This window comes from Tachypleus tridentatus, chromosome 6 (genome assembly GCF_004210375.1).
Source record: "Tachypleus tridentatus isolate NWPU-2018 chromosome 6, ASM421037v1, whole genome shotgun sequence".
Taxonomy (NCBI): Eukaryota; Metazoa; Arthropoda; class Merostomata; order Xiphosura; family Limulidae; genus Tachypleus; species Tachypleus tridentatus.
Window position 1 is genome coordinate 112,684,822 of NC_134830.1, and position 14,600 is coordinate 112,699,421.

General features: G+C 31.7%; 1 protein-coding gene across 20 annotated transcripts in view; it reads right to left on the reverse strand.

Annotated features, from left to right (window-relative positions):
• LOC143253328 (uncharacterized) overlaps window positions 1-14,600 on the reverse strand; it is a 93,582-nt gene that overhangs the window by 31,874 nt on the left and 47,108 nt on the right. For 15 of the 20 annotated variants that reach the window (XR_013029511.1, XR_013029512.1, XM_076507026.1 and 12 more), the window contains exons 2-8: window positions 8,489-9,062; window positions 7,506-7,731; window positions 3,510-3,563; window positions 3,189-3,287; window positions 2,516-2,661; window positions 1,943-2,003; window positions 1,122-1,220 (exon numbers count right to left, since the gene is read on the reverse strand). Coding sequence is in view for 18 of the 20 variants with exons in the window: in XM_076507026.1 (XP_076363141.1) it covers window positions 1,122-1,220; window positions 1,943-2,003; window positions 2,516-2,661; window positions 3,189-3,287; window positions 3,510-3,563; window positions 7,506-7,731; window positions 8,489-9,062 (1,259 nt within the window). In the remaining 2 variants the exon portion in view is untranslated. Of the gene's footprint in view, window positions 1-1,121; window positions 1,221-1,942; window positions 2,004-2,515; window positions 2,662-3,188; window positions 3,288-3,509; window positions 3,564-7,505; window positions 7,732-8,488; window positions 9,063-9,394; window positions 10,222-14,600 lie in introns of those variants that run through there. The other 5 variants (XM_076507029.1, XM_076507028.1, XM_076507039.1 and 2 more) reach the window with 4 other exon arrangements.

Consider the following 14,600-nt stretch of genomic DNA (forward strand, 5'->3'; position numbering starts at 1 on the left):
CATCCTAGTGCCTTTTCTCTGAACCTTCTCCAACAATTCAATGTCCTTCTCGATGAAAAGAGCCCAAAACTATACACAGTACTGTAAATAAGGCCTTTCAAATGCTCTACACAGTGAAACAATAATATCCCTTATCTTGTATTCAGTATTTCAATAGATGATACCCAAAATTCTATTAGCCCTATTGCTTGCTACATTAAACTGTTTAGATGACTTGAATGATTTTTCAATCACAACATCAATACCTTTTTCTTCAAGTAGATATTTAATGTATTCCCATTTAAACTGTAACAATAATTTGAATTGTGAAAACCTACATGCATCATCTTAAATTTTTGATAGTTAAACATCATCAGTCACTTACTGGCCCAATGCATCACACAATCTAAATCTCCCTGTAAGTCCACAGCAACTTTGGTACAGTTAGATACACAAAAATCTTAAGGTCATCTGCAAACAACATAAATCACAAACAAGAGAGAATCTAGCAAAGAGCCCTGAGGCACATTGCTTATAACTGTGATCTAGTCAGATCTAATTCCATTTATTACTATCCTGTTTTTTCACTCTCCAGCCAATCTTTTATCTAATTTAATAACATCTCCCCAAAAACACCCATTTATTTCATTTTTTAACAAGTTTTTTTTGTAAGGGAACTTTCTGAAAATCAAGGTAGATCAAACTCACAGTATTTCCTTCATCAGCTCTTGCAGTAACATCTTCAAAGAATGTCGGAAGATTTGTTAAACAAGATTTTTCTCTCAGTGAAACCATGCTGGCTCTTTGACACTATATCAAACTGCTTTAAGTGACATCAAGCAGCAAGTTTTTGATTTCTTTTTTGATTCTAAATATTAATTTAAGTCCACCATACCAATATAACACATCTTTCAAGATATTCATACACAGTTTATTCAAATATTATAACTTCAAAGCATCACAGAGGATTTCTTCCAAATTGTTTGTATTTTTATAGATGTTATTCAAAAAATAAAGCTACAAATATCCTGAATGGTATTTCTTTATTAAAAAGACAAACTTATACCATTTGATTTTCAAATAAAATATATTGTAAGTAATACTAGTGTACAGTGAGGAAAAACTACAATAACTACTAATACCAGATTATTGCTACAATCTGAGGTTCTTGACCGTTGACGCTCTTCTTGTAAAAGTCTCTCCAGCTCCAGAATCTTTTCTTTTTCTTGTTTGGATTGAGTCTAGAAGTATTTGTAAAGTTATTAATTATAACAAACACTAAGAAATGTTATATCTTTTTTGTAAACTTCATTCATATAAATTTAGAATGCAGCCAACAATGGAGAAAAGAATAAATATAGTGAAACTATTTTGAACTAATGAATGAACCCTGAGTAAGCATATAATATAATTAATTCACAAAATATATTAATATTATACTCCTGCAGTTTTAAAAGTGTTTGAAAGAATGACTTTAATGTTTCAAATCTATTTAAAATCAGACATTATTTAAGTTTTCTTCATTGAAAATTATCAGAAACATTTAATTCACACTGGTATAAAGGAAATTGTAACTGTTAAAACTTAAGAGTTTAAAAAGTACAAAATTATGTCATGCTCTTAAATATATTATTTTGTGCCACCAACTTTAAAATGAAAGATATGTCTCCAATTAAACCTTTTTTAAATCATCAGGAATCCTCAAATATTTTAACCAATAATGAAAAACTGTTTTAAAAAATCAGTTTTTGTGTGCTACATTCAATAACACTATTTTAATTTCATAAAGTACAATCACTTATTCAAATTACATACATAAACTACTATTCTAATCAAATATCTGAATGCAGTTGTGACTGAAAGAAGTAATATATTTGTTGTTGTTAATAAGACATACATTCAAGTATATGTACCGATAGCAGCTAAAATATTTTTAGATTATTACATTTTACTGTGAACATACCTCTAAATCAATCTTATTTATTGACTCTTCTTCAATTCTAAACTGTAAGTCTTCAACTTTTCTGAAACACATGTATATGGCTGATCAGCTTTAGAAAATTTTCAATTTTCTAATAAAAATTCCTTTTACTCCACAAGTTTTAGTGCTTAAAACAATGAAAAATACAGAACACATGAAGCAGAATGTCCACATTCTGAAAGTCTGTAAAACTATTAACACAAGACAAAGTGTAAAAATACCTACAATACTGTATAAATATAGAAGATGGTCATTCTAATTGTCAATAAAATATTATTAATTAGCCATAGGCACTAGTGTCTGTTTTCGACCCCTTTTCTTATATGAACCAAATGCATGATAAGTCTTTATATTAAGGACACAAAAAAATAAAATAATTTTCTATAATATGAACCACTACAAATTATTATTTTTAACACACTAAAATTGACTGCAGTAACTTACAATGTGCCAAAATACAATAGTATTAACAAGAAAACACAAATTTCAATAATAAAGTTATTAGCAATTACAAAGACTCATGAAAAATTTAATTTCTGAATTACTGGTACTAACCTCTTCTCATCATCTAGTTGAGCCAATGCCTCTTTTTTCTCAATATGAGCTTTTTCCAGAAGTTGATGCAGTTGTATAATACTGATCTGCGTTTCATCTACGTATCTTTGATGTTCTATTTTTAAAGCTGCCAGTTTTTGTTCAGCCTAGTATTACACAAATAAAAAGAATAAGAATAAATAACCATCTTATTTATTAACTTTTTATTTCAACCCAAATTCAAATGAATCTAGGAGTTTAAAAACTACTATAACTAAATGAACATTATATCCTTGCAACTATGTTAAAAATATAAATATTCCAATAATTATTCATGAATGCTTGGTAACATTCTACTGAAATACAGAAAAAGTTGTTTGGCCTTCTTGCAGTTTTGTAAGTTTAAACATACTAATTCTTCATATTTTTGGTATTTAGGAAGAGTGAAGACTATAATTAACAAATTAAGTTAACATTTCTTAAAATAATCAGCTTTAGTTTATAATCAGGAAGTCTGACTTTATTGTTTAGCTGGTGGTCTTAATTGATATTTGAGAAAATATTCAAGCATACACAACAGTTTGCAGTGTTTAATTGCTTAATAATTATAATCAAAAGCCACAGTATGAGTGCACAGTTATGAAAAACCTGTGCCACATTAGTCAATTAAGACATACAAAAAGGATGTCAACACCTTATCTGCTTGACTTGCAGCTCGAGCCACTTCTGCTCGTTCCAGGTCTCTTTCCCGGAGGAGTTTTTCAATGTGATCTTCCTTTTCGTTAAGTGCTTCCTGTAATAAAAATAACTTTTTGAAGTATTGAGACACACTATTTTCTACAAATACAAAGAATTAAATAAATATTATCAAACAAAATAGCACAACATAAAATATTCCAATTTATTAAATCAACCCATAATAATTTGGCTTCATTTGTCAGGAGGAGTTTATGACTAAATATACATCAGCAGGGGTTCATGATTATTTTAGGACAACAGAATGAATACAACTCACCTGTAGGGCATTATCTGTAGCTGTAATATTTGTGTTTGAAAGATGTGAGGACTTCTGAAAAAAATTTTTTTTTAGAAATATACATTAAAGTTTATAATAATACAGAACTTCTGACTATGCAACTAATGCTGAAATATCTAACTATGAAAACAAACATAAAACCTCTACTTTAGAAGTAGCACTGAAACCTCACATTACTCAATTAAAATATCTAACAACAAAAAGGAACCAAATCAATGTGTAAAAAAAACAACCAAAAAACACATAAATATGTGATATTTCTGATTCTAAAATGAAAATTCATAAATGGGTAAAAAAAAAAGAGAATATTAACTCTTTAAACTTGAGTGGATGCCTCAAGCATCTGGCTGAAAATCCAAATTTACCTACTGGTTGGTGGCAGCATCCAATAACATTTATGTCTCATTGGTTGAAGACTGATCTAAACCATGTTATTATTCATAAAATTAAGAAAATTTAACTTTTATAAGGTATGGGATAATTATTAAGAAGTCATGAAAATACCTCTGGCAGAATGTGCAAGGAATTACAGGTTTAAAAAATGAAATGTGGTGATTCTTTTCCTCCAAAACACTGTACATTTTTTCCAATACAGTACATAAGATTTAGTTAAATGGAATGCAGCCATACCATGTAATTTCTAGCATCTTGTTGTTATGTAGACTTTTTAAAAATTTTTGTTTATTCAAAGCAGTCCACTTTCACATAACACATAATCAAGAAGGTTACTAAGTCAATTTCCCTCGAGCTACCTACTGGTTTGTTCCCTTGAGATAACACCAGGTCTGACCATGGGAGAAACAGCTGTAAAGTTGCACCATGTATATGGGTCATTCCATGTCAAATCATACAGATTTTGGAAAATTTTCCAGGTGACCCCTCAGAATGCCTTGAAAAAATTCACATGCGCTCATTTACCCATATAATAGCCAAAGATTAGACCAATATCTCTAATAGTTTCTGATTTACAGCCCTTTAATATTTAATTAATACGTTTTATTTTAGGCAAATTAATTTTCAGGCAACTTTGGCTGCTTAAATCTGCAAGAGTAATGGTGGTAGAAGGCTGAAATTTGCTACACTGACTGAATTAATCCCACAGAATTCAAAAATGGTCTCAAACCAAGTTTATCTCTCTTAGCATTTACATAGTGAGGCTGTAAAATCACCTGAAAACCCAAAATCATAAAAAACATTGGTTTATGTAATAAGCCATAGCTCTAAGGCTTAATATGACACAAAGCTGAATTTTGTTTTCAAATATCCTATAATGTATCAGTTGATAAATCAGCAATTGTTGTAATTAAAAGTCTGTTAGATCTTGCGTAAAAAAATTTAGCTGCATGCACCTTTTTATGATTTAGCTAAAAATAGCCCCACTTCAGGCCATAGTTTGACCATGTCACCAGTTATTCAGCCTTTTCAGATTTTTACCATATATTCTTACATTTCTGAATATGATTTACAAAAAAAATCAGGATGGTGTTCAACCTACTTTTTTGAGTTATAATCTTTTAAAGTATCCCCTGACCATATATTGTTTACTTGATAAAAAACACTTCAATTCAGGTGTGTTACTGTGTGCAAATATATCCATAAAATTTTGAAATAATTTATGAATCCCATTGAAATATTCTAATCAGCCTTTACCATATATTCTTACATCTCTGAACATGATCTTCAAAAATATCAAGGTTGTGAAAAATAATAAATTATCAAATTTTAAGTGTTGGGCAAAGGACCACATTCAGGGCATTCAGTTCTTTCTTGTCAATCAGGGATCAGTCCTGCAGAATTGTGTAAAGTTTGATATACTTGAGCACTTCGAAAAATGCAAAACTGTGACAGGTATTAGGTCACATCACAGCTTTATTCCCCACTCTACCAACAAATTGTATATGAGAAGGCTATCAGATGATGATGTGTACACAGTTGTAACTGTTGGTAGTAACAGTGAAAGTGATGCTGCAGCAGCTCAAATAGGGTCTAATGATAGCAATGACAATTATCAACCAGAAAAATATGTGGCATGCATATATGATCATGAATGGTATGTGGAAAGCATAAAAGATAGATCAGATGGACATTCCAATGTGTTGGTGTCATTTATGAAGAAATCAAGAAACAAACTGTTCTCATAGTCTGCAAGGTCATGTACAGATGAAAGCTGGATTCCTTTCCAACATATTCTTTGTCTGATAAGTGTACCTACCATGCAAGGCAGTAGTGCTTACCACTGTGTTCTAAGTCAAAGTGATCTCAACATAATCAAACTCGAATTTCAGAAATGTATTCAAGCTGTCTGAACAAAGCAATGTTTATTTGATGTTGTTAAGGCTAAGTTATCACCAAAGCAGTTTTTTGAAACATTTCATTGTCACGAATATTGCAGTTTGGTGTGACTACAATCTTTCTCAGTTATCCCCTGTTGTAGCACTGTTCTTTTTGTGTCTGACTTACCTTTGTATTTATTATGAATCTTAAACTCAGCCATATCTGCATAACTGTAATGCATACACAATATATTTGCATTGTCATGTGATCTAACTAGTTAAGAAAATAAACTTGTTCAGAAATGAATTAATTCTTTCTTGTTTCTTACAACTTCATTATTTAACATTGTGAAAGGCTGGTTAGAATATTTCAGTGGGATTCATAAAATTCTGACAGGTATTTTTCAAAATTGTATGAATATATTTGCACACAGTAACACACCTGAACTGAATTTTTTTAAAAAATAAAAAACGTATGGTCAGAAAATACTCTAAAAGATTATAACTCAAAAAGTAGGTTGAACACTATCCTGATTTTTTTTGCAGATCATATTCAGAGATGTAAGAATATATGTAAGTATATATTTAGCTACATCATAAAAAGTTGCATGCAGCTAAATTTTTTTACACAAGACCTAACAGACTTTTAATTACAACAATTGCTGATTTATCAACTGATATGTTATAGGAAATTAGAAAAAAAAATTGGCTTTGTATCTTATTAAGTCTTAGAGCTATGGCTTATTACATAAACCAATGTTTTTTTTTACGATTTTGGGTTTTCAGGTGATTTTACAGCCTCACTATGAAAATCCTAAGAGAGATAAACATGGTTTGAGACCATGTTTGACTTCTGTGAGATTAATTCAGTCAGTGTAGCAAATTTCAGCCTTCTACCACCATTACTCTTGCAGATTTAAGCAGCCAAAGTTGCCCAAAAATGAATTTGCCTAAAATAAAAAGTATTAATTAAATTTTACAGGGCTGTAAATCAGAAACTATTAGAGATATTAATTTAATCTTTGGCAATTCTTCATTATATGTGTAGATGAGCACAAGTGAATTTTTTCAAGGCTTTCTGTGGGGGTCACCTGCAGCCCTCTGGATGATGTGACATGGAATGACCCATATAAAAGTGGAAAAGTTCAGAGGAAGGCTACTAAGAGGAGTCTGGGGATGAAAGGGTTCTCTTACAGAGATAGGTTAAGATGGTTAAGAAGTAATCATCCAAGATTATCCAGGAGATGAACAGAAATTTAAGATTTGAAAAAGGCAGGTTAGGCTGCAGTAAATACAATTATATTTTTCCAACAAGATAATTGATTTATGGTCAGCTATGGTGGATGCCAGCACTTAACAAGGGGAATCAGTGATTTCCTAAAAAAGTAAAGAATGGTTTAAAAGTTTACTTTTCTCAATGGTGGGTAGGCCAGAACAGCCTTGAAGGGTCAAATATTCCCTTATTTTCCATAGGTTATGTCAAACAATAACTGACTATAAAGCATGCCTACTCAAACTTAGAGTTCAGTACCTCTTAAATTGATTTCATAAAATCTCAAAAGCATCGATTTTAAATGATACAGAAGAGAACCATATTATCATCATAAATTAACAACAACAAACATTTATAGTGTTAACACAAATACTCAGCAAATTACAAAATTACACAGGAATAAAATAATTATAAGTAAAAGCTCAGCACCTGTGGGCTAGTAGGTGATGTGACTTCTAGCCTCACCCTATTAACACCACATGCAGCACTAGATGAAGAACTGATGGAGCTGATGAGTGACTCATGGCTTCCTGTCCAATGTTGAAGCAGTGGGCCCATACTTGAGGTAAGGTAAGTGATGCTAGTGTCTCCCACAGCTTTTGTTAATTTGTGAATAGGTGCAAACAATCCATACTTCATTACACATTCAAAGTATCTTAAAGAGAAAAAAATCAGAAATTCAAATCTTTACTAAGTAAAAGATGTAAATCCTAGAAAGCTGCTATTAAAAACATAAAATTGCAAAAATGCTCTAACAAAGAAATTAATCTGTGTTAAGGTAAAAAGTCAGGGGGTTATTTTATAGTTTACCTATCTAAAACAATTTACCAAATTACATCAGCTCAAACTTTAATTTCATTGGCTGGTCTAGTGCAATTTTTACACATCATCTTACGTTATTCATGAATAATATCCATTAATAACTCAAGAAATTGCACCAAATCATTCATCAAGTTTACACCAAAGTTTAACTAAAACAACCACTGAAGACTGGTAACATTTAAATGAAGTGCATTCATGAAAACTAAGTATAATTTCACAAAACAATAATTTACAAATGAGTGATATTAACGGAATCAGAAAAGACAACATTCCATCACTGAAAGTCAACCTTTAATGATATTTGCTATTTAGAAATTGGTAAAGTGACCATTATCAATCTATAAGCAATGTGCAACAGATTTACTTCAACTATATCTCTTACATTAAATAAAGAGAACAAAGTTTCATTAAAATCTTCAACTACAATTATGTTAAGAACTTGTTGTAACAGTAGTAATATGTTGAGCACATAAAAAAATTATATTTTAAAATCTTTAAGAGACTTGTATTTAAGATTATTAAAAAGCAGCAAATACTGTAAATGAATAATTTACATGACAAACAAGTAAGTTTTTTCACTATTTAGACACCTTTTGCCTGCAACTGAGCCATCGTTCTTTCCCTGAGGTTCATCTAATTCAACCCCTGCCCACTGTCCCACAGCAAAGTCAGTGGCTCCAAGGTAACGAAGGGTACCTATCTTGATGCCACTAGTAGCATTGACTACAACCCGATCTCCAACTTTAACTTGGTCACCATTATGAGTGGTATTACCATTCATCCCAGGAGGTGTTGTTCCGTCCTTCATACTTACAACTGGTGATGAACATGGCATTTGTGTAGTTGAACCGGTCATTGATATTCTGCTTAAACTTGACTGCAAAGCATCATTGGCAGTTGCATTGTTTGAGCTAGCAGGGAAATGTGAGAGTTTATAGGGACGTACAAACACTCCTCTGTTAGGCTCACACTGAAAGTACCGAATACTTCCAACAGAGCCATCATTTTTACCAAGAGGCTCATCCAGTACAACTCCAGCCCACTGCCCTGGAGCAAACTGGGTTTCTCCAAGATATTGGATATAACCTGATTTATTGCCATTTATCCAAATCTTGTCTCCAATAGTAAAATCCTCTGTACTTTGGGCAAATATATCTGAAATATCTGACAGGAAAATAAAAATATTCGTCAGTTCACATTTATGTTAAGTAATTATTTGCAAATTATTTAAACAAATCAGTGAATTTAGACGAGTCTTTAAAACTATGCATTGATCAATAACCTCAATCACAACTTATTAAAATTTATGATACATTATATCGTTCAATCTCTAGTTTAACATGCTAATTACATGGAAATGGTAAATTAAATTTTATAACTTATAAGGTTTAGAGGGTAAATAAATAGTACAAACCTCCCATATTACTTTATAGTTTACACTCTTATTAAAGATAAACATTTATTTTCTATATTAAAATATTTCTGTAGCTAATCACCTGAAACTGACACTATTCCTTTGGACTCAAAGATATTTTCACCTGTTGTTAATACTATTATAACACCAGTTAAAGCCTGTTGAATTGTATCCAGTCGCTTCAAGCTAGAACTGACCAATCTGAATGTTCACCAATATCCTTAGTTTTAAGTATAAAACCATAAAATGGCCAATTCATATTGCTAGTTATGCCACCAAAAATGACATTTACCATAACGTATACAAAAATAAATGTTTTTGGTTATGAACACAATATTTGAAATGAACAATTTAATCCTTAGTTGTTTATTAAAATAATACAAAAGAAAATTACTCTTACAATTATTTTGAAAGTTTAAAAAAATGTTATAACTCACAATGTTACAACGTATTTCTGTCTAAATTCAACAAAGGTAGATGAGGTGCTGTGGTATTTAAACTTAAAAAGTCAACGCTAATCTTTTTTCTTCTTCTTGTGCAGACAGTTTAAATTAGAAACGTGTAAAATGTTAGCTTTAAAGTTAAAATCATATAAACAGCAGATTATAAATTATAATTGGTTTCTCTCTGTCCATCAGAAAGCACGAAGGGTGCGTGATATGTTCATCGTTTAGACAAAAATAGCGTTTTAAATCTCTGCGGGCGAAAAGGCAAGACACATTTTCGTAGTTGTGGAAATAATCAAGATTTGGCCTACAGGGTTCTAAGAAAACACGGTTACTAACCTCTGCCACCATTAACAGCAGGACTGGTAATAAGACGCATTTCGCTTACGCAACCTCTGGTGTTTTTCAGATTTTTGCATGAAATGAATAGTTTAATTCAAAATTATCTACACTCTTTAATTAGAAAAAAAAACATATTAAAACTGTCACTCTCTTTTCAATTTCAGATTTTTTTATGCTTGTAAAATAATTTGTTCAGATGGACTGACTCGTTTCAAGAAATAAAAGTAATTATTGTATTGGGTTGAGGAATAATTCGTGAGCGTTTTTTCAAGTTAAAAAAATATATTCATAAATGAAACGCTTTCGCAAAATATTTCATGTCATTTGGTAGATAATTTTTTGCGCTAATAGATGGTGTGTTTGATTTTCATGTCTTTAATTTTTGCTTTCATTTTCAGCTCATTAAATGGAATGTCAAGTGGGCAAAATCGAGCATTTTCGACACCATCTGCTTTTCGCATTTAATTTCTTGCAATTTCGTTTAAAACAACGCATACTATATACCTAGGTATTACATGAAATAAAGTATCATAATAAATGTTTTGGGTGTAATGTGTTCATGCATTGAAGTATTGTGTAGTCTTGCATGTAATGTTTGAATGAAATTATTTAAAAACGCTCACGAATTATTCCTCAACCTAATATTTAAAACGTACGATGAAAATCCCAGAAATAAGAATCAGTATGTTTTGCCTTAGATTGATACCATCACTTAAACTATTTTTTTTAACAGTTTTGAACTAACTCTAAAGAAGTATATATAATAATCTTATGAGACAGCTAAGTGGAAAGTATTAAATCCTTGCCAATCTCAAATGAAAAAAACATCTACTATACACTACAAGAAATTATTACAATCATTTAAAATTACTATGTCTTATGACAACTTTGATTTTTACCTTACGAAGCGAATAAAAGCACCACTGTGAAAATAACGAAATATTAATGTAGGTTTCTGTGATGTTTTGACAAGAGATTTGTCAACATTACATTAACATCTTGAGTTCATGCTACGATTATTTTTTGTATGTAATTAGACGCAGGTTAATAACACGCTAAACCATTACACCGTAATGTTACGCACGGACATCCTTTAACAATAAAAACAACGAATTAGAAAAGCATATTACGAACTGTAGCGTGTCTCAAATATGCCTACTTCAGCCACTTTATACAAGATGAATCGCGTGGTCTTCTTCCTGATTTTCTCACGTGTACGAACAAACATTAAAACTTTTCAGTGAAATATAATACACTGATATAAAAAGATGATCCCTGAAAATTTAAGTTCAAAAACCTTAAGGGACGTAGAATAAATATACTCTTTAAACAGCGTGCATTGCGATGAGTCTGTTTAAAATCCTTACTAAACATTATACTTATTGTACATATGGAAGTGCTTCTATAAGCACCAAAACTTTATCTCGAAAAAAAACACCAAAATATTAAAAGGATAAGTTCTATCACAGATAAATAAATATACTGTTTTATAGAGAACTCGAACTGTGGACTGCGATATCACAATAAATTTGTTCTCTCAAGTAGGCTGATGATACTGGTACAATATCACGACCACCATATACGATAAATAGAATTAACAAATATAATATTATTTTACTTATATTATCAATTTGCTCTCTATATATCTGATACACCAGACAGCTTATTAAGGCATTTTATTTACAGTTTCACACTAATTATAGGAAAACATAGATTCAGCTTTAGGCACCAAGCTCTGTGAGTTTGCTTGTTTGTTTTGAAATTTCGCGCAAAGCTACTCGAGAGCTATCTGCACTAACCGTCCCTAATTTAGCAGTGTAAGGCTAGAGAGACGTGTATGTGTTTTCTTACAGCAAAGCTGCATCGGACTATCTGCTGAGTTCACGGAGAGGAATCGAACCCCTGATTTTAGCATTGTAAATCCGTAGACATATCGCTGTAGCAGGAGGGACATGACTAGAGGGAAGGTAAGTAGTCATTACCAATCACTGCCAACTCTTGGGCTACTCTTTTACCAACGAATAGTGGGATTGACGTCACATTATAACGTCCCCACGGCTGAAAGGGCGAGCATGTTTGGTGCGACATGGATTCGAACCCGTGACCCTCAGATTACGAGTCAGACACCCAAACTACCTGGCCATACCGGGTCAACTCTGTGAGCCCAATCAACGTGTATTCTAAACTAATTTGATTTTGAATATAATAGTTTTACTGTTGTAGACCTATCATTATCACTTGTCATTTGCAGAAATCATAGACCACATGGATACAACACAACATTTATAGCCTTCTGAGCACTTTAATTTTCGCAAAAGCTAGAATAAACATTTCACTAATTTGGCTACACGTCAAGATGTTTTCACAATATGTCAGTTGCCAGTCTACAAATAAACCTCTTCAGTCTTCACTCAACAGATTTATGTTTAGTCAGTCCTGTTCCACTGAGGTAAAATGTAATGATTTGTCACTACCCTAAATTGCAAATAAACACTATTGTTAATTGATGCAGTTTTGATATTCCTTATGTCTGAAGTATTTATAGGAAACGTTACTACACACAGCCTCGAATTTAGTGGTTAGGAGAAGTAAAATACATTTCTGGGTGAAAGTTTTGTATTCATTTTATTCTTAAGAGAATCTAAAATCACGCCCATTTATAGACACAGACACTGTAGATAGTCAACTTAGATATCAAATAAGCTTCTAAAAAAATTCATTTAAGAAACTAAGCCGTAACGATATTTGGGGCTAAAAAAGAGAAACAAGCAAATTCTAGTTCCATGTGCATCCGTTTACAGTTGTCTCAATTATAAGTACTGTACTGCATGCATACAAGATCATTTCAATACATCTGCATGAAAATGAAGTAAAAAAATTGAACTGAAACAGTTACTGTGGAAAACGCTAGTAATGTGTAAATTCGAAAAAATCAATGTCGAAAACAAAATAAAACAGAACAGGAACAGGATGTAAAACACAATTATTCCTTCTTGCAGTTACGATATCGGTCAACTTCACACACATAAATATATGTTATTCAATGATAGCTTCATTTTACCAACTATATATTAAGGTTTATGTAAATTGTTAGAAAAACAACACTAGGAATACAGAGACATTCAGTATCTGAATAAAACTTCCGACGACACAAGTGTTATGAATATATTATTTTTATTTTCTACATTTATTATATACGTACATATATATATACATTTACCATATACGCACATATATACATCAAATATATAATAGGATAACAATTTCTGCAAGTTTTTACGACTTATTTCAAATATGCATATGGATCACATTTTACATGCTTTCAAGAGGTTAGGGGACAAATGTAACCATAAAATAAATTAGGTAAACCTAAAGAGTAGAAAAATAAATTATTTTGTTTGTTTAATTTGAATTTTCGCTCAAAGCTTACCTTTGTATTTTGTATTTATGGCAATGTTATTAGTGTTATTTACCATGGTTACTAATGTTGAAATACTGACCAGAGGGAAAAATACTCCACCACACACGTTAATGGATTGACTATTACTCTTATAACGCACCCACAGCTTGATGTGAAAAGAAAGTTTTGTGGTACTACATTGATTTGAACTCGGATCGTCATCTTTAAATCGGGAGCTCTATGACAGTCCCCGTGCCATCGCGCCATGCTACACACTTTTGGGTCGGGGCAATTGAAGGACGTGCCCCACATACTGAGAACCCGCAAAGTAATGCAAAAAAAACAAAATAAAAAACCATCAACAAAAAACTTATAAATTTTTGTACCTTTTGCTGATCAGTATGGATTGGCTCCTAAGAAAGTTACACTCAGTAGTCTGAAGTGTTAAAAACGCTCCTGACTACACAAAGGATATGCGAACACGATGTAATTCCTAATTTTAAACCAACAAAGTAGTGAAAAGACAGCAGATCTAAAACATCGTACTTAAACTAGTGGGTTACGTTTTTCTGACCTGAGAGTGAGTCTTAAACGTTACTTTTATAGTGCATCCATGGATCCAAAGTACAAGTCATTATTTTGCGACATTAGATCGCAAATCATGAACCGTAATGTTCGTATACGGACACACTAACCACTGACTACGTCCAGTAAGAGAGTAATCTGTTGATATTAATTTACTTTTAATAATCCATTTTGTGCCAAATAAATAAAAGAAACGTTATTTGAAGAAATAGTGTCACCTATGTATGCAAATTTTTAACATGAAACGAATATGGTTACGCCAAAGATTTCTTTTTTTTTCTCCAAATATCATAATAAAAGAAACGTCGCTGCACATTCGGTCTCTCCAGTACGACGTCCTTTACCTACGTAAAATATGAGACCTTTTGTTGCCTCCAGTGACTCAACGGTAAGCTCGAGTGCTTATAAAGCTAAAATCCAGAATTCGATCCATGCTATAGATACAGATCGAATAGCCAAATGAGCATCTATGCGCTTAACGAAATATTTTTTAATATTTCTTTATACGTTCTTTT